This window comes from Oculina patagonica, chromosome 4 (assembly GCF_052425735.1).
Source record: "Oculina patagonica isolate OP01 chromosome 4, crgOcupat, whole genome shotgun sequence".
NCBI classification, from domain to species: Eukaryota; Metazoa; Cnidaria; class Anthozoa; order Scleractinia; family Oculinidae; genus Oculina; species Oculina patagonica.
Window position 1 is genome coordinate 13,766,023 of NC_135761.1, and position 21,700 is coordinate 13,787,722.

A 21,700-nucleotide genomic window follows, 5' to 3' on the forward strand; every position below is an offset into this window, starting at 1 on the left:
AACACTTATCAACTAGGAACTTACGGTTTGACTAACATTGAGCCTCTCTATGGGTACCTACGGTCTTCGTTTTCTTCGCAATTTTTTAGCAAATCTTCGTTTTTTTAAGCAGATCTTCGTTTTATCTTCGTTCGGCTTTTTTTCGTGATATGTGGTCAAATGACAAAATTCAGAAATAACAGATATTTTCTGTAGTGTTTACGAGTTTTGTCAGTTTTATATCTGAGTGTTCAATATGATCACGCGAATTTTGGTCAATTTCAGATCTTCGCTTCAACGATGAGATCTTCGTTTTTTCCGCGGTGATCTTCGCGTCTTCGATTTCTTCGGAAATACCCATAGAGAGGCTCAACATTTAATCAGGCTACGACATATAACGAGAACTTATTTTTCTTTTCTTTTAAAACTATCCATTCGTATTTAAAAATGCCGATCGCGACGGCAAATTATTTTTCCAGTTTTCCTCAGCCAGGATTCTTAAGCCTTAAAAACGTTTATGCAGGGCATATACTTTCTACACTGAACCTCGATATAACAAACGCAGAGTATGCCTGCCTGGATACTTTTTGCTATCATGACGTAAAACGGCAAGAACGCACCACAAATAGCAAGAGCAATTAAAAGTAAAAACGCTTTTCATTAGTCAAGAAACAGCTCAGCTTTTAGCTTTTATTATTATCGTGTCAATAAAAAAAAAATTCAAGGTTCATTCTTGCCGTTTTAGTTTTGCCTCCGATTGGAAGCAACACAATTAACATTCCAAAAGATGTATCTAGCATTCTCAGGTTTTACTGTAAAGCGAAATTCAACTTAGATCAGATTTTTTCTTGCTAACTAATGCCGCTTATACTTAGTCCATTTGATCAGTGTCTGCGGAGACCGGTACAGGAACATGAGCTTAGCAAAAAGATCTTCCTCTAACTCGAGTTCTTTGCTTTCTCGCACCATGAAGATGTCAAGGCACAGCTTGAGTACTTTATCGACGTTTGGCATCTCGTCAAACATGATTCGGTACGATATGGAGGTGAAGAACAAACGTACAAACTTGCCGACCAACCAAACGAATCCCACGTACAGTCCAATTATCCTGCAACAGAACATAGAACAGAAGATGTAAGTCAGAAAAGACGAAGTTAGGCTTAGTTTCTTGTCTGTGGACGAAACCCAGTAATAGCAATGAAATGAAAGCTATTGAGCAGCACTTTCATGTGGTACTGTTTACTATGCTCAAGGGTTCAACTTTTGTTTTTTGATGTTTTTTTTTTTGTATAAGGTAGTTCTAACTTAAAAAGTCTGTGGCCATGAAACCCTAGTGTGTGATCATTCAAATGGATGCTATTAACATGACTTTCATGTGACGTACTTCTTTACATGCAGTGCAAGGTGGTTCTGAATGAAGTGCTCTTTGACCGTTCAAATAAAAGCTACTGAACAGTAATTTTATGGTGTACTGTTTATTAAGAGATTTTAAAACGAGTGATTTGATTTGCTTAATTTAAATTTCCTTTGTTAAAGATCTAGCCAATCAAATCAAGTGTCTCCAGAGCAACTTGTTCCTCGTGCCCCAGGCTCAGCCGGCTGAGAGGGACAAGCGGCTCTGGGACGAGAATGCGTTTAGTTACAATGAAGATCGTACCCAGTACTAGTGAAGAACGAGAAGTGAAGAGGTGGCACTAGATCATTAAAAGTTATCATTTCCAGCACATTATCCTTGGCACCAAACAATGGATCAGGACTCTTCTGCGTTAGCTCCCACCAATCAAAGTCACCCTTCGAGCGCATGCGCAGGCGACACGTCACATAGTTAGATTTGTCATTGGAGAGAACCGCTGTAACCGAGCCGCTGGCTGGGACGCGTACGAAGCTTGGAAACAAGTCCTTTATAACCCTGTACAGTGAAAGATTAGAAACAATGTTAACGTCACGGACACGAAATTCAAGGGACACTGTCCTGCTGAAATAGCAAAATTTTTCTCAGCTTATTTCCAAATGCCACCAAATATACAGCTTAGTTGGATAAAAAGGTTCTATAGAGAAAAAAATAGAAGCAGTAGTTTCGAGATAAACTGCAGGATTGCAGGGATCCAAATGGATTACAGTTTATGAAATTTGATTTATTAACAGAATGTCAAGGAATCAAACTTGCCATTCTTGTGACGGTTTGACCTTTCTAGCCGTTATTTTGTTGTTGTTTATATTTCTTTGTCTTCTTTTTTTTAATGAAAAGCTAAAATTCCAAGCCTTTACTCTTCGTTGGAGCAAAGTGATCGGACGAAGGGCCTAACGCTCAAAACGTCAGCCTGTCCAAATTTGCTAAAGCTGTTTTTTTTTTTACTTTTATCAACTACCAGTTTTGCCCGCCAACGCAGCACAACTTATAACTAATAACGAAGTTTTATAACTCTGTTCGTAGAAGGGTCGGTTTGCCAGATAATAGTATAACTGTATTGATAGGATGCCTCAGTAGAAATATCACCACTGTTATATTGGTGAAACAACTGAACGACATTGAAATATATAATAAAACGGGCTCACATACACGTCATCACTTGTGGAATTTCCCTCTAACATGTCTGCCAGTTGCGTTTTAGTAGCATTGTCGAGGAGGACCTGGGTCACACCGGATATCGTCTCCTGTGCAAGTGCTGTTTTAGGCTCCCTATATATGGAAGAAAACGTTAGATGAAAGGTGCTTATCCACTTATGTCCACTTTATAGGCTTACCGTTTCGGGGCATTGCTTATGTGGTTACTATTACAAATTGGCGAAAAGGAAAAAAAAATTGCACGAGGGAGAAAAATATAGGAGAGGGAAAGGGATGTGTTGTCATGGATAAAATGGAATGAAAAGGATGTGTGGAAGAGAAAGAGGGAGAGGAGGGGAGAGAAAGAGGAGTAGCAGCAGTAGCAGCAGCATATAGTTACGCGTAGCGAGCGAAAAGACAGTGAAAGAAACATGAACGCAGTAATTGCATAAAAATATCGAAGATCGATCCGATACCAGAATTCATTATAAAATTATAAAAAGACGTTCTCTGGTAAAAATTTGTTTTAAAATTATAAGCCTTTGACAGCCAGTCTACTGTCTTCGACGGATAAAAAACTATGTGATAAAATGGACCTAAATTTGATTATAGCACAACTAAAGTAAAGCGCGCGTTCTGATTGGTTAATTTAGCGTCTACTATTTGCCCATGGGTGCACGCTGACGTATGCCTTCTACCTGAGCGCGCGCGCTGATCTGATGCGACATGGTACAAGAAAGTGCCACTACTTCACGAATTTTTACATGTTTTCTCGATTTTCCTGTGTATTTGAAAAAACTAAACATAAGAAAAACCATTTCTCCATAATGCTGAAAGACTTTGAGGTACAATGCAAATTTGAAATAATTCAAAAGTTTGTATGTTTGTTTTTTCTTCTAGGTTTTCGTCAGCGTTTACGCGAGCACTACATGCAATTGTTTAAATAAGCGCGCGCATTTTGAAAAGTTAAAAAAATTACAGTTAATGAGATATATACTTGTAGAAGTACAGACCTTGTAAATTCATAGCTAAAGCGCATTGTCACATTGTTGTCGGAAAGATACTTTGTCATAAGGTCACGTGACGGCGGGCTGATGGTCCAGATGGAGCTTGAATTACCCACAATCTTCACTTGAACCACCGTGCCTCTTCCTTTATAGCCCTGAAGGAATGCTTCCATCTACAACAAACACGCTTGTAATCAGCAAAACGTACTGAAACTGTCACATGCTTGGCACAGGCGTCAATTTTCAAAATTCCCTGACCTTTTCCCGATAAAAAAATTCTCTGACCAAATAAATACAAAACGTCAGATAAAGTAGCGACCTCCAGCTTCCACTTCCAAAAGAAAACATCGCCGAGATCACATTGACATAAAAAGTTACTTCAATATCCCCCGACTTTTATTTAAAATGACGAAATGTCAATTTTTCCTGACTCAAAATAAAATTCCCTGACTTTTCCCTGACCTTGAAGAATTTTATTCTTTCCTGACCATTTCCTGACCTGTGGTAACCCTGTGTCATCACTGCGTGGATGGAAATGTTTAGTTTAAAGAATTTTCGTGGCATTTGAGAGAACATCGCATGCATTGTACAGTAAGAACCTGCATTTTCCCAAGTTAGCCTAAACGAGTTCTTACATAAAAGGTAATTAGCACAAATTTAGGCTATTTAGGTTCTTAACAGGTTCTTATTTTCTGAGGAAAAATTTACATTGCTGCTAATAGAATTTTAGTGGTATTCGATCATCCTCTTCCTTATATGAAATTTGCACACCATTTTATCTATATTTATGTGATCGTATCAACAATAATATCATATGATTTTCAACATTGGCATTGACACTACAAATGAAGCGATAAGGCTCCTAGGTGTCTCCAAGGAGGATTCAGAATGTCAACTTATCTTATTTCCCTAATTAAAGTAAACATTTTTTTATCGATTTTAGAAAATAAGAATCTATTTCCAAATTTTAGGCTATAGAGGTTCCTTATATAGTGGGTGTCCAACTGACAAATTTTAGCCTAAGAGGTTCTTAAAAATGTAGGTTTTTACTGTATCGCAAAACAGATGCCTGACATTTCTCTCAATTTTATGTGATGCAAGTTTGGGAATGGTCAAAACGATTGTACTCACACAGTACCCACCAGTCTGCAAAAAGACAGGTGGTCTCTTCATGTAGCCTACCTTTCCCACCTTAAAAGATGGTGTCTTGTTTGTATAGCCCCCACTCTATCAGGAGTGGAAACTTAAAAAAATCTTCAAACTTCCTTCTGCCATTTCTCCCGCAATGCAAGCTTCATGCACACCTAATATGAAAGTCTCAACTTGAATTTTGAGGCCAATAATTTTTGTCTATTTGGCTAATCAGACAGATGGTGTCTTGCATAGCCCCCCCCCCCCCCCTACCCCTACACAAGGTGGATCCTCGTCGAGTACACTTGTTATGACCACTTCCCTTAGTAATACCTAATCAAACAACGGAACTAAACAACTTAATTAAACCAGACTATATTTTTAACTGTAAGGCAAAAGTACCTCGGTTTCGGAGTATCCACCGGGCCGGTCCTTCTTTATCTTGTCGATTTCTTTATCGTTCAGTTTGTTTAAAGATTTCTCCTGTGCACTTACTTTGAAAAGTGGCTGCAAAATGAAAAATAAAAATCATACAAAAAGGAAATACCGTACCTCGTGAAGCTTAATTACTGTTTTTGGCCCGGACATTCTACTCACCTTCCACTATAGTTAACGTTTCTACTACACATGTAATGTATACGTTTAAAAGAAGGTAACACAGATTCTGTCTGCACTGTCAAAAAGAGATCATTTACCCTTAAATCTAAGGGAATATGTCACTAATGTAACTGTTTTTCAACTTTTAAAGGGACTATGTCACGGATTTTACCAGATTTTTGAACCGCCAAAATTTATATTTGTGTAGCATAAATAATGGTCCATTTTTATTAAAAATGGCTATATTAGAGGACTGAATCTGTTAACTGGCATCTTTGGATGCGGATGCCTCGGATGGAAACGGATTGCAATTTGAAAACGTTAGGCAAACGTTTTCAAATTGTTTCCGCGCGTTTTCAAAAAAATCGATATTTACAGTTGTAGCTTGATTTCTATCCGCAAATTAAGGTTATATATTCCGAAATAGGAAGTTTAGATGTTCAAAGATAATGTCTTTCATGGGTTTAGTTGCCTACAACTTATTTTAGAACAGTTGTGACCAAAAAACTGTGAAATCCCAGTGACATAGTCCCTTTAATTCGTAAAACAACAGAATTCCCTCCCAAGCGCTGTTTAGGATGAGTCTGTCTCGCTTGACGAATTAAATTAATCGTTCTGAATGCTTTACGTTGAACATACCTGATATCCACCAATAGAAAGCGTGAACGTGGCGTCCTGTGGTAGGTTGGCTGTGTACACAGAGTTGATATATGACATAAACAGAAGTGGGAACCATATGACGATTACCAGCAGAGCCACCAACAGTCCACCTAAGCCCCACTTGCTCATGGTCCAATACTTCTGGCCCCTAGCTTGGAACCACGTCTAAGCACAAGAAAGAAATAGAGATCTTAACAGTTCTACAAAAACGTCAGAAAGCAGAGTCAGTCAAATGATTCCAATTTGAAGTACAGTTTTCAAGGAAACCTCCACTCTCAGGACAAGTTGATGTAAAATTATTTGGAATACCTTATTATAGGAAATTGACGCTTGTGTTAATTAAGGTATTTGAAATTAACGCGACTTAAATGAACACGAATTGAAGGAAAAATTACTTCCCAATATAGGAAATTAACGCGAAAGAAAGGGTAACATTTCAAAATGAAGGAAATTAACGCGACGTACACAACAGGAACAAGTTTATTTCAACGCTTGTAGGCGTATAATCTTAAACGAAAACAATGTTCGTGGTACTTTTCCGACTTTGAGCGTTCTTCACAGTATCAATGATAGTGGCAGATAAAATAATGCTTTTTCCTTGGAGTCAAGAACATCTGGACTGTAACGGAAAATTGGGGCTAAAAAAATGGAAATTAACGTCATGGAAATTAACGCTCCACTTAATTAACGGCGCGGAAATTAACGTTAAGAAAAATTAACGCGACTTAAATTAACGCGAAAGTTTGAAATTGGCATTAATTTCATAACGCGTTAATTTCCTATAATAAGGTAATGTGTAAATTCCAAATTTTACGAGTCAAGGGAGAAGTGACATTTAATAGTAACAAAAACAGAAAAGGACTTTCGACCATTACACGTCATAAAATCCAAACGGCAAATTGACAGCTTTGTTTGCGGCTGAGTTTGCAGTTGCAGGACGCGTATCACATATGAACCCAGTAAATGGCCCAGCTCACCACGAGTCTCTCGTAGCTCAGTTGGTTAGAGTGTCCAGCCGGTATCTGGGAGGCCATTGGTTTGATTCCCGTCGGGGACTCAAATTTCTTCTTTGTTCCCCGCTCGCGTAACATTTCATCTTTATCGTCTCGTAATAAAATATCCCAACAATGGTTTGTCCTTATAAGCTGTCATGGAAACAATCCTTCGGGCCCCTTTTGTTGCCCTTATTTGGATATCACGCAACCCATCTCCAACACGTTGCGTAACGCGAGAAAGCCTCTTTTCTCAGTAGACGCAACGATTCTTAGAAGTCTTGGATAATGACCCAAATAACGGCTACAATAAAAAAAACCCCAAGCGGAGGAAGAGAAACAATTCCATTCAGCTTTTATAACTCTTCTTACCTTCTCTGATTCTCTGTAACACTTCAGCACATAAATATTAGCATAAATATCCTCCATCTTGAGCCAGTGATACAAGGTCAGCGTGGTATCTGTGCAGACCCAGTCCAACACACTGCGCAACTCCAGCAGGAAGGGAATGGCCTGGAAACTAGAGACAAGATAGCAGTAGATTTTATTAGGAAATAGCGACCTTTAAATTGGACTACAAGTACGAGATTGAGTACGTGTTTTCAAACCAAATTCGTGTGCCTCCTATAATCACTTATCACACCAATCTTATCCCTAACGTTTATTTATGTGTTCCAAAGTCGTACTCGATCTCGTACTCGTAGTCAAATCTAAAGGTCGCTTATTTCGGATTCTGCAACATGACACAAGTCTCATTTAGGAAAAGAGAGATTTGCAATACTTCGAACATTAATTATATTTAATCCCCTCAACCATTCAACTGATTTTTTTACATCATTTACATTGTAACCTAAATAAAACATTTACGCGTAATGAACCCATTCTTGAACTTACCCTTGGAAAAGAATACCGCTGGTCAGCGTATAGCTTTTCGTCAGGAAGTTACCCAGAATCCTGGTAGGGTAACCACATCGCACTTGGTAAGCGGACAGGCCAAAGTACATGCATTTGAAGATGTACATGAAGATTGCTGGTATGTTCTCGATGAACGCTCTAGAGAAAAACGTCAGAGATACATGTCACAATGAGATCAATGCGTTGAAAATATTTTAGAACAAAATCAACGAAATACACAACGAAATATACAAAATATATACAAATATATCACGAAATCATGAAATTATCGAAGTTATGAAATCAACTTTTTTAAATTTGTTGTTAAAATAATCATTGTGTCTAGATACCCGGCAGCCGGGAAGTGTTTTCAAAATACTACATACCCGGCAGTCTGAAATTATTCTAGAATTTCCACGGAAAAACCAACACCACGTGCCACCTTTGTCACGCCACTAAAGCGTCACACCGGAAGTTATATCGGTGGCGGACTTTCGTCACCGAACGCTCAAGCGTTTTGTAGCTATTTTGTACTACTTTGCCGAGGCAATTGTTGAGGCCTAAAGTCGGAAAATCGCTTGGTATTTCTACACCGACATCTCAGCAGGTTCAAATGGAAATTTTGATGGAAAAACGGGAAGCATTTTTGACTGCCGGGTATGTAGTCTTTGAAACATCGTGCCCGTGAGTCACATAAAGTTCGTACAATTTGTGCAAAACCAAACTGACATTGTAAAAACTCGCTTGGTATTTCCGACCGAAAATTGAAATACTGAAATACTCTCGGGAGCTAGGTTTCAATGATCATTTTTGTGGATATTGAATGTATTGATTATTCATGAATTTTTGACTGCCGGGTATCTAGTCTTTTGAACAACCGTGCCCGTGAGTCGAGGATTTTATAGTACGCCGAAGCCAAGAGAATTCGTCCACAACAAAAGCAAAACATTATTTAGAATCGCTTCGCATTTCTCAGCAAATATCGAATACTCTCGCAGGGTTTCAACTTCAGTTTTTGTAGAAATTATTCTATAAGAGTTGACACCGGAGTCAGAGTACGATTTTTTTCTAAGTGTCGAAGAATCAAGATTTTGTGGTATGCCCAAGCTCGAAAATTTCCTCAAACACAAAGCCAAAACTATAATTGAAATCGCTTGGCATTTCTAAGCAAAGATCTATAGTTTTGAGGAGGATTGGATTGGTTTTTCCGTGGAAATTCTAGAATAATTTCAGACTGCCGGGTATGTAGTATTTTGAAAACACTTCCCGGCTGCCGGGTATCTAGACACAATGTAAAATAATAGTGCGTGTTTATGAACAAAAGTCTCTTTTTTCTTTGCTAGCGCAAAATAAGTCCTAGTTTATCGAAAAGGCTCGTCATTATATATCTACCATGTGTTCTTGTATATTGGCAATTCTCCACTCTACTACACTGTTATTTTGAGGTCTTGGGCGACTTACCTTTGCGTCACAAGTGGCACGATGAAAAACATGAACACGTGAAATAATATCACCAAACAAACATTGTAAATCAGCTTGGCGATCACAAACTTTCTGAGATATAAATATCTGGAAGAACAAAAATACATGATCACACTCAAGATAGTGTTTGTTACTGACTGCATACAGTCTCAAAACACGAAGTAAGGTTGGTTAAAGAAATTTACCTGTCAATAATGATGAGAAAAAACTGCGTTAACAACATGTAAAGGAAGGTCTTCGGCACCTAAAAAAGCAAAGTGTATTTTTTAAATTTTAAAAATATGTTGTAATTATTAGAACTATTACTTTGTAAGGAACTGTTTTTCAATGAAAAATGTACTGCGTTTATGAGATAAAGCTGCAAAGATAAGCCGCTAAATTCTAGTATTGCAGCGAAAAGAAGTTATTTAAGAAAAAAATAAACTTACCACGTTTTGTTCTATTATTTGCATGAACTGCGCTTGTGGCTTCGGCTGGAAAAAGGAATAAGAAAAAACTTTCTTTTTGGTTTCTTTGCCACGTTTTTCAATATTGAATGTTAATGTACTCATGTAGCCATATATATTTTTATGTGGCAAATCAGTAGAATCAAAAAAAAAGAATATGGTGACGCTACTTCATTGCAGGCTTACCCCATTGCAGTAAATTTGCCGGTACCCATTTATATACCTGGATGGAGAGAGGCACTGTGAGAGTAAAGTGCCTTGCCAAAGAACACAATGGAGGGGCCCTGGTCAGGGCTCAAACGCGAACCGCCCGATCCAGCGCTCTAGCTATTAGGCCACCGCGCCTTCCAATCGAGATAAACAAACAAACCCAACAAAATAAAATAACCCAACCCAGCTCCGTGAGTAAGTATTCTTAGTCAAGGCCTTATAACACAGAGAACGGGAAAGAGGCAAACAATCAAACAAACAAACCCACCTGCACAAGTCAATATTCTTAGTTAACGGTTCGTAACAGAGACTAACACCAACACAGCTTTTATAGCGAGGGTAATTCATTATGACAACAAATTCCTACCTCTGGCGAGGAGAAGGCAGACCAACTGAATACAATGATGATAAAGATAATGAACTGACAGGAAAACATCATGGCGTACACATCCACAGCACCAGAGCCGATTTCAGGATCATAAATACGACGGAAAAACGTCGCCACAGGAAAACACAGGCCGCTAGAGAGAAAAACAAAGGAAGGTTACATTTGATACCAGGATTGAACGCGCTAAAAGTACGCTATATCTCCTTGTTGTTGTTGGGTTTTTTTTCGGGGGGGGGGGGGGGGGTGTTGAAACTGATTGCAAAAATGAAAACTTGCGATGTATATCTCACCGTTCTTGATTCCTATGTCTTCCATCTTCGTCGGTCGCCTGAGTGTCCTAGAAACGAAAAAACAAACAAACAAAACAAAACAGTGATTAGCATCTGGTTTCTCCTAACAAAACAAATACAAAGTCAAACAAGCAAGGTTTGAGAAAAAAGGAGCAGATCACCAAGAGTGTATATATACAATGGAAAGTTTACCACAAAAGTGGAATGATCTAATTATCAAGACGCTGCACAATCGGTCGTTAATAGCTAGTAACATGAAGTGTTTCAAATGTGATTAGGACTGTTGTCATCAGGCAATGTCACAGGTCGAGGTCCCACGTTCAAGAAACAACGTTCAAGCAGTTAAGGGATGTTACGCAGTACACACCTGTGATTGTTGTGTTGAAATGCTGCTCTCAATGGATATCGACCTGTCCAGCATAACAGAACCACCATAACCAGCACCAAAATGACCTTAAAAACATTAAGGAAGAGAAGATATTAAACGCTTGCTTGGCTCCACAGTGCAAACTGTTGCAAGGAAAATCACGTTTTGTTTATTTGTACGAGTAGCCACGCGCGTTTTCCCACCCCAGGCACAGATTACATGTTTTCCCGCGCGTTAGGCACCGGTCAGTCATTTTTACCGCGCTTGGCACCGGTTACATGTTTTCCCGCGCTTGGCACCGGTTACTTGGGGTGCTTTTTAAGCCAAACATTTCGGAAATTTCGGTCGGTAGACAAATGGGAGGGCACGTTTCGGTTCGGAGTGACCGGAATATTCGGGTCCATCTCTGGAGGTGGTCCACTTTGACCGGTCGGACCAAAATTTACCATTCCATTTTGACAAACTGTTTAGTTTTCTTACTTTAGTCCAGTAGCTTCTCACTGATAAGGGGAACTGGGGAAAGGAATGCAAAATGGAAAGGACCGTTGCACTCGGTTGACCCGGATAAATCAGAAAATATCGTTCCATTTTACAACGGTCAGTTTGGTCCGACTGGTCGCACTTTTTTTTTAATAATGATTATGGCTTAATTGTTTACGTCAAAACTTGACAGATGACTGTTGGCAAGGATGGATGTGGATTCGCAGACAAATCTTAAAATATAACAACTCAAGATGTTAATCAGTTTGTACCACAAGCTACTCGGAAAAAAAATTTTCCAACAGTCGAACGAATGTCAGTCTCACGTTATAAAGTTTGACTTGAAATTCATATAAATCGTGTTGACATTGGAATTTTCTATCTAGAATTGCTATCTTTACTCAATGTGACAATTATTCCATAAATTGCCGAGGGGATATTTCAGTCCTCGCTGTCATGTATTTATTACAGTTTTGGCGAACATCCGGTCACATTTTTTTTATTGCAACACACGGAAAAAAATATATAGCCTACTTACAGAACAATTACTTAGTAATGGAAAGCACCCATGTTTTCCCGCGCGTTAGTCATTGGTCAGTCGTTTTCCCGCGCTTGGCACCGGTTACATATTTTCCCACGCGTTAGTCACCGTTCAGTCGTTTTCCCACACTTTGCACGTTTTTGATCTAATTGCTTTTGTTTCGATTTTACGACAGTCAATAAAAAAAACTGCTTTAAATAAAATCTTTGTACCTGGAGGTGACGCAGGTGACATTGCTGTCTCGTCAGTTTCATCACCTTCGTCTTTGTTCGTTTGGTCTCTCCACAAACCGTGCACCTGACAAAAAAGACAAGTAATAACTGAGAAAATTCAATAATATCAGGGCAAGAAAAAAATCAAAACAGCTGCAAGCCACTAAACTCGGAAAAGTTATTTTGAAACAAGAATGTTTTGTTAAGTTTGAGATTGGTCCACGTCTAAACTGGGGGACAGAAAATATTAACAAAAAAACCTCAACAAAATGTTATAAAATTGAAATCAAATTTCATGCTAATTCTGGATTAGCTTAATCGTGCTTTAAACAACCGGGCCCTTATTCTCCGATTCCGTCGAGTGTGACTCGTCTTGCAACTCCGTCGGATTTTCGATTTTCACAAAGTTGAAATAGCTCTTACGACTTCAACTACGAATCCGTCGAAAGTGAAGCTATTCGTACACATGCATACAATAGTCTTACCTTCAACGAATATCTATGAAAGAAGAGTACCAGAAGCAACAAGAGATCGTAGGCGGACGTGTGCGCATCTCGCTCAATTCCGAGCAATCTTGGAGGACACAGCGGACTGTTCTTCTCCAGCCCCTCGGCGCGATTACAGTCATTGATGTCGATAAACTGAAACTTGAACAAATATTTCACCACGATCACGACCTGTGTGTACGTCATTACTGTGATCCAAAATATCTTGGTAGGTCTGGGGATGGACAGCATTCCCCACAGGAACACCAGGAAAGGCAGCGGCATCGACAGGACACTGGCGTACACCATGTGGTTTAGTATCATCAGCATGTAACATAGGATGTCTGTGTTGGCCAGCAGTGCGTACACGAACGCTACTGTCAGGCGCGAAATACGCATGTTGGACTTCCGCCAATTCGCACTTCCGTCAGCTTCTTCCAGATCCAAATTGGAAGACGACCATGCGTCATCGTCCTCCATGGTAACGCGTGACGTCATACTCTGCGTATTGGAAAGTATATCAATTACAAAAATAATAAATGTCAAAATAAAATAGCAATAGCAATGGTAATAGTTATAGCGAATTGCAGTCGATTCGCCTACGAGTAGATTCACTTACGACGAGTTCGCTAACGTATTAGGTCGATCCACCTACGTCTAAAGTCGTTTTGCTGACGGGATGTGATCACCCTTTGCTCACGATAAAAGAACGAGAAATATTCTAGGTCGTACTTTAAAGGGGAACTACAGCTCGTTGGCGAAACGACTTTAGACGTTAGCGAACTGGTCGTTAGCGAATCCACTCATAGGCGAAACGACCGTTTACTGTTATACTGTAGCAATAGTGAACTTTTTTACACATTATAAATGTTGAATTCGTAAAGTTGGAGAGGTCGTGTGTAAATTAACAGGAAAATGACAAGAAAGATTAAATGCAAAACGTTTACAAATTCTAATTGATAACAGTTAAGCCACGCGTTGTGAAAACGATTTCGCATAGTCCTTGAATCAAAAAATGTATTGTGTATCTTGGATAGATTGTTCCACAATCAAGTGCCAATAGAAAACCGTGAAACATTCTAGAAACTTTAATTTTCGCTAAGAAATAATGATGCACTCACGTTAGAATGATAGAAATTTAAAAAGAGGGAAATAAATAAATAATAAATGATTAAAAAATAAATAAATAAAGTTAGCAAGAGGCACCGTACCTTGGTGTCTGCTTCGGGGTCCGAAGCTTCTCCGAGTCGAACCCGAGCACTTCCGTAGCCGAACTTAGCACGGCGAAGCTTCTCGATTCTCTTCTCCTTCTGTTCTTTCTTGAGCTGGTCAGCAATCTCGCGGTAGTCTTTAGAAATGTCATTTAACAAATCAATGACTTTGTCAACAGTTATAGCAATGTAGTAATACAGCCAGCTACACCAGCGCTTTATCTTGTTAACAAATCCCTCGGGTTGATCGTCATCTTCGGGCATTTCCGGGGCCACAACAGCTAGGAAGTCATCTTCGTCCTCTATTGAGCTGCTGGAACTTTTCCGTGCGCTGGATGAGGCTGCTGCTCCTGTGGCTTCTGTTGGTCGCTCTGTGCATAAAAGAAAGATACAGTTGAACCCTATTAAGCTGCCAATTGCCATTTCCCGGCTTTAAGAGGGTTCTACTTGTGACAAAAGTTCGCAAAGTTAAGGTTATTAAGAAATTTCTCTCTGGTTAGGTTGACAAATAGACAGACGGCCAAACCAAGGCCACTTTGACCTGTGGCATCTGTTGGTTGCTCTGGGCACAAAAGGGAAAAAGTTGTGACAAGAAATCGTCAAGTAACGCTTATTCAGAAATTCCTCGTTGATTAAAGGGACTGTGAAACTCTATGAAACTTACTTTTTGAAAAGAAATTACTTCTCGGGATCTAAATGTCAAAACTATAGCTTCATTGCAACCAAATTTGTCTTCCGGGTATTATAAGTTACGAGCAAACAAAATTAAAATTGAAAACTGTTCAGTCCAACAACATTTCAAAAACCCATATCGCAATCCGTTTCAATCTTCGTCACTTTTGGTCATCCGTACCTCTCTTTTGTATTTGCTGTGTCATTGAAATGTTCTTTCACTGTTTTAAGAGGATATTTTTATATTGCGCCGAATTTGATGCTCATTTTCCATGCCTAAATTTGGCTAAAATCCGTAACACAGTCCCTGTAAGTTCATAAAGAGACAAACGGACAAGTCGAGACTGCTTTGACTTGGCCCAACGGCATAACACGTTCACTGTTGATAAATTTCCAAACGCAAACCAACTCCCAATACTGTTTACAACGAAGAACAAAGTATACCTTTGTCTCCAGTCTCCTTGATCGCAGCCCGGTCTCCCTCTGGCTCACTGGGACTGCCACTCCTCTCATGAGATGGGCTCCCTGTGGGTGATTCACTTTCTAACTCCTCTTCTGATTCGGTTTCAAACCACTTGTAATCTCCTGAGTAGATCGCTGTTTGTCACAAAAAAAACAAAAACAGTTTCAATGCTTTCCCTCTCACGACATGAACGTCTTAAAAATTTATCCTAAAATTTTTAGTTCGTCAAGAAAACAGATTGTTTTCCATACTTAGAGTAAAAGAAACAGTGTATAAGCAATGTAACTGAACGTGATAAATCGGCGTGAGCGGAGTTTACCTTCATAGTGTGACTGAGGCTCGTACTGTTCTCCGGCCGGATGTAACTTGGCAAGTTTCTGCTTAAGCTTGTTTAGTCTGTTTTTAGAGAAACACAAAGAAAATAAGAAATCAGCATTCATCATGTTATGGCACCTTAGAATATTAAACAAAACTATAAAATCAAGTATCAGAAGTACGTCGAAGGAGTAAAGTATAGGGAATTAAATCTTTTTCTCGCACCATCTAGCAATCAAGGAAGATGGCCCATTTCGGCCATTCAGGTGTTAATCCAACCTCTGTTTTCCGTTTTCTCCCTTTCCTTTTTTTTTTGGGGGGGCGGGGGTTATTTATCATCACGTGACAGTTGCCAAACAGCAGTGTAAAGTAAAGAATGCTGTACTCACGATTTCTTGATTCGATCCATTTTTCCTTTGTCCTCTCGTCTCACGGCATCTAGCTGTGTACGAACATGCTCATCAACAAGTTCGGCTCCCCTGAGGAGAAAAAAGGAAGAACAATGAATCTAAATTAACCACACAAGGAAAAAGAGGAAGGGCATGCGAAGGGACTCAGGAGAGCGTATAAACCACTTCTGGAAGTTACGTTTGATCCGCTTCTAAACTCTCCTAACTTGTTTCGAGGTTTTCTTTTTATGTTGACAGGCGGGAGAATTTATTAGTATATTCTCATGACCAGTATACGTAACTGCGCATTGATCAGTTTGGGGGAAAGGGAAGGGGGGGGGGGTGGGGATGAAATTGTACGTTGATCAATGTTGGTAGCTAAAAGAGTTTATGAAGGCTGCCAACGGTGAGATTGTAACAAAATAGACTGTGAAATTGATTATATTTTAAGCTTTTTATTGTTCAGAGATTTCTTCATGATTTCATTCATATGAGCGAAATGTGTTTTCAAACTGCGAAAACTTTTTTATCATGGAGTAAATGCCCTGCCAACACAACTTTGGTGAAAGAACAAAATTGCAGTCGTCCGTTTATAAATAAATTAAAGTCGGTTATTTTTGTGCATTTGTCTTCGTGAAGTTGCGCTTTTCATGTCACGCTTTTTGTCACGGCATCAGATTACCTTGGAGGACACAAGAGTATCGTGACATCCGTGACATCGCACAGCGGGAGACTGGTTACATACCTGCTTGCCATGTCGGCCTGCTCTTTGTGATCTCGCACCACGTGTTTAAAATAATCTGACGTGAACACACAGTATTGCATGACAAGGAAAGTGAAGCATGCGCAGTCCATAGCCAGCCCCGTGTCATCAGGAGCCACGCAGTCACCAATGTCTGCCTGTCCCTTGTTCTTATATCCTCCTTGTCTTAAACAGAACAAGCTTAATAGCTGCAATGCCCAGCAGCCTGTGTGCTTCTTGACATACTCCACGTACACACAAGAGACGAGCTGGGGGAATGAAGAAAGATAGAAAATATGTTTAATAATTGAAATAAAGAAATAAGATGAGTAAACAAAAGTCCCAGCTTTTTGGGCATTTCCGGCATTTTTTTTGTCAAAAACCGTTCGCTGGGTGTCACATTTTCAACTCTCTTCTCGGTGTTTCGAAATGAGATGAAACACTGTCTCTTGTGTTTGATATATTACTTTAAATATAGTTACGTTCACTTCGTTTGTCATTTTTGGTTTATAACTGGAGCCAGAAACTCGTAATGTAGCATGCTGTCACCAAGAAGGATCCAATCAGAATGAGCCTACATGACGTAATGGCCAAACAGAATCTGAATCAAAAACATGTACCAGGGCCTTTTTTATCTTGTATTTTACCTGTTAGAAAATTGAATTTATTTAAAGGGGCTATGTCACGCAATTTAAGGTAATTTCGGCACTGACTTTACATAACTGGTCATAGAATTAATGAAATATCACAATAACTGAAAACAAACAAAGAAAGGCCAAAAGGGGGCATGGGTCGGCAAAATTCGTTAAGATTACAACGGAGCGGTAAACTGAAACGTCGGGCCGAATTTTTTCAAGTTTATCTCAATTTGTTATAAGTGTCATTTACAATGCTCTTAAATCGTCCTTGTTTGTTATGTGGCCGTGATTGCCAAAAGACTTTTGCCCTGCCAATTTGAAGTTTAGAGCTCTTAAATAATGAATATAAAATAAAATTACCGAAAATACCGTGGCATAGCCCCTTTAATATACTTGTAGAACAGTTTCGCTTGTAATTTCAACTAAAAGTTTTCTGTGATTTTATACAACTATACAACTGTTTTACTTCTTTACCTGCAAACAAACTTTAGCTAAAAGCGTGAAGTAATTGTATCCTATGAAGATTTTCCATAATCTAAACAGCCTCGTTCTTGGCTGTAGGTACAGTGCTTGTCCATGCCACAAGAAGAAAAAGCACCACAGTATGAAACCAAAGTTGAAAATACTGATGGTACTTTGAACAGTGATGTAAACAACGGCTAAAGTCACCCAGTACATGTGTTGAAAAACAACCACCTGAAATAAAATAGATACAAAATCACTTTCTGTATCAGAGCGAGTATTTTCGTTTTTAACAGCAACTCACACAAATGTCCATATAGTGTACTTGTACTTGAATTACAGGAGGATAAAAATAAGCGTTACATATAGTATCGGCATTATATATGTCTTTTTTTAAAAGAAAAACCAGGTTTAGTTTGTTTAAACTAGCTTAAGTATTATTCTTACATAATATTTAAATAATGCGTCTATCTCTTGGCAGTTTGAAAACGGGTGGGGACTCGGCTGATACTTGCATTTTCAGCGTCAATCCTGGACAAAACTAGCTGAGACAAACGAATATTACACACTTCTCGTGAATGTGGTGACTTACAAGCGGATAAAAAATACATTATTCCCCTCTTCCACTACTCAAAGGTGTTTAGTGGGGTTTGCAATTTATCTGGCTTTGTTTTCACAGCAAGACAATATTGTCAACATTGAAAGGGTGGAGGGAAAAAATGAGCGGTAGTACCCAAATAAGTGGAAATTTAACCAAGTATCTTAACAGTTTTATCCATGATTGTAGGACTGAAAATAAATTAAATTAACACAGGAACAGTTAGACAATAACTAAGTCACCTTGAAGAAGTCGAGCCATGTTATATTCCACATAAAGTCAGGAGTAGTTGTTTTGCCGCGGCTTCCTCTTCTGTTGGAATTGAAAGCTGCACTTGACGCGGTTTGTTCACTTGATCGTCTGAAGCGCTCGACAGAAAACACGTTCTCTTGACAACACGCGAATAGCAGCTGGAAGAAGTCACCTGAAAACAAAAACATCATGCATTGTCACGCACATAAAAGTGTTATGTCACGACACAAAAACAAAACACAATGTCACGTCACAGGAACAAAACTCAATGTGACGGCTCAAGAACAACGCCCAACAAATAACGCAAAACACAATGTCACGATACGGAAACAATACCCAATCTGACGGCACAAGAACAACGTCCAACAAAATAACGCCAATGTCACGGCACAAAATCAAAACCAAAACCTAATGTCACGGCACAAAACCAAAACCCAGTGTCACGGCACAGGAGCAACAACCAATGTGACGGCACAAGAACAACCTTCAACAAAATAACGCTAATGTCACGGCACAAAAAGGAAACCCAATAACACGGCACAAAAACAGACCCAATGTCACGGCACAAAAACAAGCCCAATGTCTCTGGGCACAAAAACAAGTCCAATGTTTCAGGGCACAAAAACAAGCCCAATGTCTCACGGCAACAAGCCCAATGTCTCAGGACACAAAAACAAGCCCAATGTTTCACGGCACAAAAACGAGCCCAATGTCTCAGGGCACAAAAACAGACCCAATGTCACGGCACAAAAACAAGCCCAATGTCTCACGGCACAAAAACAAGCCCAATGTCTCACGGCACAAAAACGAGCCCAATGTCTCAGGGCACAAAAACAAGCCCAATGTCTCACGGCACTAAAACAAAAACCCAATGTCACGGCTCAAAAACAACACTCAATGTCACGGCAAGTAAAATCTTGTCATCACTAGAACGTCCACTGTCACGATACAGAAACAATGTCACGACATGAAAACAGCAACTGCTGTCACGGTATACTTACTGAATAGAAGCTTAGGATCGGGTGGAAGTTTGACATCAGTGAGATACAGCCAGTGAACAAGATTTGGGTTCAAAGCATTAGTCCATGGGTATGCTGAAAGAAAACAACAGTTGTTACACCAAACAAGGGAAGGGGTAAAACAGCCTAACAGTGCCTCTAGGTGCAAGGGACTGTGTCACGGCTGAATTTAGTCAATTTTAAAAACTTTTGCCAAATACTTGCTATGGAACGTAATATCAGCGAAAAAAATTACTTCTAGGGATGTAAATGACAAAATCATAGCTTTATTTCAACCAAAAATTTCTCCAGGGCATTAGAATTTAAAGTGACAAACAACCGAGACTAACTTTGAAAATGTTCAGCCTAACAGTATTCTAACAAAATCCCATATGGCAATCCGTTTCAATCTTTTTCAATTGCTATCCATCCGTACCTTCTTTTGTATCTGCTGTGTTACTGAAATGTTCCTGAACTGTTCTAGTTGGTTATTTTAATATTTCACCCAATTTGGTTGCAATTTCCGATGTCTAAATTTGGCTAAAACCCATGAAACAGCTCCTTTAAGGTGGCTCGTAATGGGAGTTTAGCCATTGCCCTCCTTGGAATTTATTTCAGTTGCACCAATAACGTTGAGAATAACAACTAGTAAAGCACATGTGAGAACGTATAGTCCCCACACGGCCACAGCAAAGCATTGAAATTTTATATAAGAATGTCAATAACAAAACATGCATTTACAAAGACAAAATAAACATTTTCAACAGACGTTTTGTTCTTACCCAGGCAGAGTGCTGGAGGCCATCCAAGTACTAACAGGTACTGCAGTGGTAGGAGCACTGCTAAGAAGCCCACATACACGGGCCACACGATGGACGAGTTCTGCCGGCCCAGCACTAAAAAGGCCCCAAGCCAAATAGCGTACACAACAGATGTGATGTCACAACGGACAGCCATGTTTATTACAATCATAACTAGACAAACCTGTGGAAAAAACAACATAGATTGGGCGATTAGTCTTTTGAATAAATCAACAATATTGTTTGTTTGGTTGAAAATTGAGAATTTTAGGCCGCAAATACTCTAGTAGGGCAGTCCTTCATCGCTTACGCGAGACGTCCCAAGCAGCCAGGGGTCAATGAGAAGGCTGTATCTGTAGGCTAAGGAAAGGTTAGAACGATTTCCACTTAGAGCGGTTTCACTTGAGTGTCGAAAGTATTGCGTTTGTTTGGTGCAACACGCTAGTGATTGGATCTCGCGCCACCCGAGCTCACCAACATCGTGACTCGCTCGCGCACATCCCGCGCCGGCCACTTGTATTGCTGAGTGATTGGTTCACTGGATTGTTTGTGCGGATGGTCAGAGTTTACTTTGGTTTTAGTTTACGACACTCAATTGAAAACTGCTCTATGCCTAGAAGTAATTCGCGTTTGCTTTGCTTTCGCGCGCATTACTGTACTTTGTGATTGTACTCTCGCCAATTTCTCGACCAATCAGAAGTAGAGCCAAAACCAATCGTGACTCGCTCACACACGTTACCTGCGTTTTGAGCCGTCTATGTATTTGATCGCATCAGTATGACGATAAGAAAAAAGCATCGAAAGAAAACGAATCAACAAAAGCGCATCGACAAAAAGGTACATGTATCAGGGTGGAAGAGGCCTTAATGTTCATTTCGGTGTTAAAACATATCCAAAACAACGCGACAACAGCTAAACAAATGCCGTGTACGGAAAACTCCGCCAATGAATATAAATAACAAAAATGATCACAAAAAAGGGCTGAAGTCTTACCTCCCAACCAAAGTGAAAGAAGAATTTATTAAACAAATACTTGACGCAGTTAATAAAGTCTTCATCAGCATCAGGTCTTGTTATTCCAGGAAACAAGATTCCAGGATCTGGTTCTTTTAAATTCTTCCTCCAACGATAAAGTTTCTGTTGATATATAAAAATAATTAAAAACGGCAAAAACTTAACGGTTTGGTAGTTCACTCACGCGAAACTATCGATCTGTACTGGCAGGCAAGTACAACATTAGGATAACGGGACAAATCACATTAAGTCACTCTGTTACGTGACTGAGTCGTTTTAAATTGCGTGACCTCGCCCGACCTACGTCATCCGTACGATCAACCTTCCTGTTGCAATAACAATCTTGTCTCAGTTTAGACGATCGCGTCACTGGACAGTGCCGTTAATCCCCTGGCCTTGTCTACTATGTACACCTTCTCATACCCAAATTAGCATTAAAG

At 39.5% G+C, this 21,700-nt stretch overlaps 1 protein-coding gene across 2 annotated transcripts in view; it reads right to left on the reverse strand.

Moving 5' to 3' along the window:
• Window positions 1-356: 356 nt before the first annotated feature.
• LOC144649569 (piezo-type mechanosensitive ion channel component 1-like) overlaps window positions 357-21,700 on the reverse strand; it is a 42,737-nt gene continuing 21,393 nt past the window's right edge. For both annotated transcript variants that reach the window (XM_078509082.1, XM_078509081.1), the window contains 26 exons: window positions 21,240-21,383; window positions 20,229-20,430; window positions 19,450-19,542; window positions 18,439-18,620; window positions 17,611-17,832; window positions 16,502-16,767; window positions 15,757-15,846; window positions 15,372-15,448; window positions 15,034-15,186; window positions 13,918-14,288; window positions 12,707-13,207; window positions 12,222-12,306; window positions 10,989-11,074; window positions 10,622-10,668; window positions 10,311-10,464; window positions 9,716-9,760; window positions 9,473-9,531; window positions 9,267-9,374; window positions 7,806-7,964; window positions 7,284-7,431; window positions 5,899-6,084; window positions 5,065-5,169; window positions 3,538-3,704; window positions 2,540-2,659; window positions 1,637-1,888; window positions 357-1,087 (listed from right to left, as the gene is read on the reverse strand). In XM_078509082.1, the coding sequence (XP_078365208.1) occupies window positions 835-1,087; window positions 1,637-1,888; window positions 2,540-2,659; window positions 3,538-3,704; window positions 5,065-5,169; window positions 5,899-6,084; window positions 7,284-7,431; window positions 7,806-7,964; window positions 9,267-9,374; window positions 9,473-9,531; window positions 9,716-9,760; window positions 10,311-10,464; window positions 10,622-10,668; window positions 10,989-11,074; window positions 12,222-12,306; window positions 12,707-13,207; window positions 13,918-14,288; window positions 15,034-15,186; window positions 15,372-15,448; window positions 15,757-15,846; window positions 16,502-16,767; window positions 17,611-17,832; window positions 18,439-18,620; window positions 19,450-19,542; window positions 20,229-20,430; window positions 21,240-21,383 (4,275 nt within the window). In that variant the 3' untranslated portion in view covers window positions 357-834. The remainder of the gene's footprint in view (window positions 1,088-1,636; window positions 1,889-2,539; window positions 2,660-3,537; window positions 3,705-5,064; window positions 5,170-5,898; window positions 6,085-7,283; window positions 7,432-7,805; window positions 7,965-9,266; window positions 9,375-9,472; window positions 9,532-9,715; window positions 9,761-10,310; window positions 10,465-10,621; window positions 10,669-10,988; window positions 11,075-12,221; window positions 12,307-12,706; window positions 13,208-13,917; window positions 14,289-15,033; window positions 15,187-15,371; window positions 15,449-15,756; window positions 15,847-16,501; window positions 16,768-17,610; window positions 17,833-18,438; window positions 18,621-19,449; window positions 19,543-20,228; window positions 20,431-21,239; window positions 21,384-21,700) is intronic.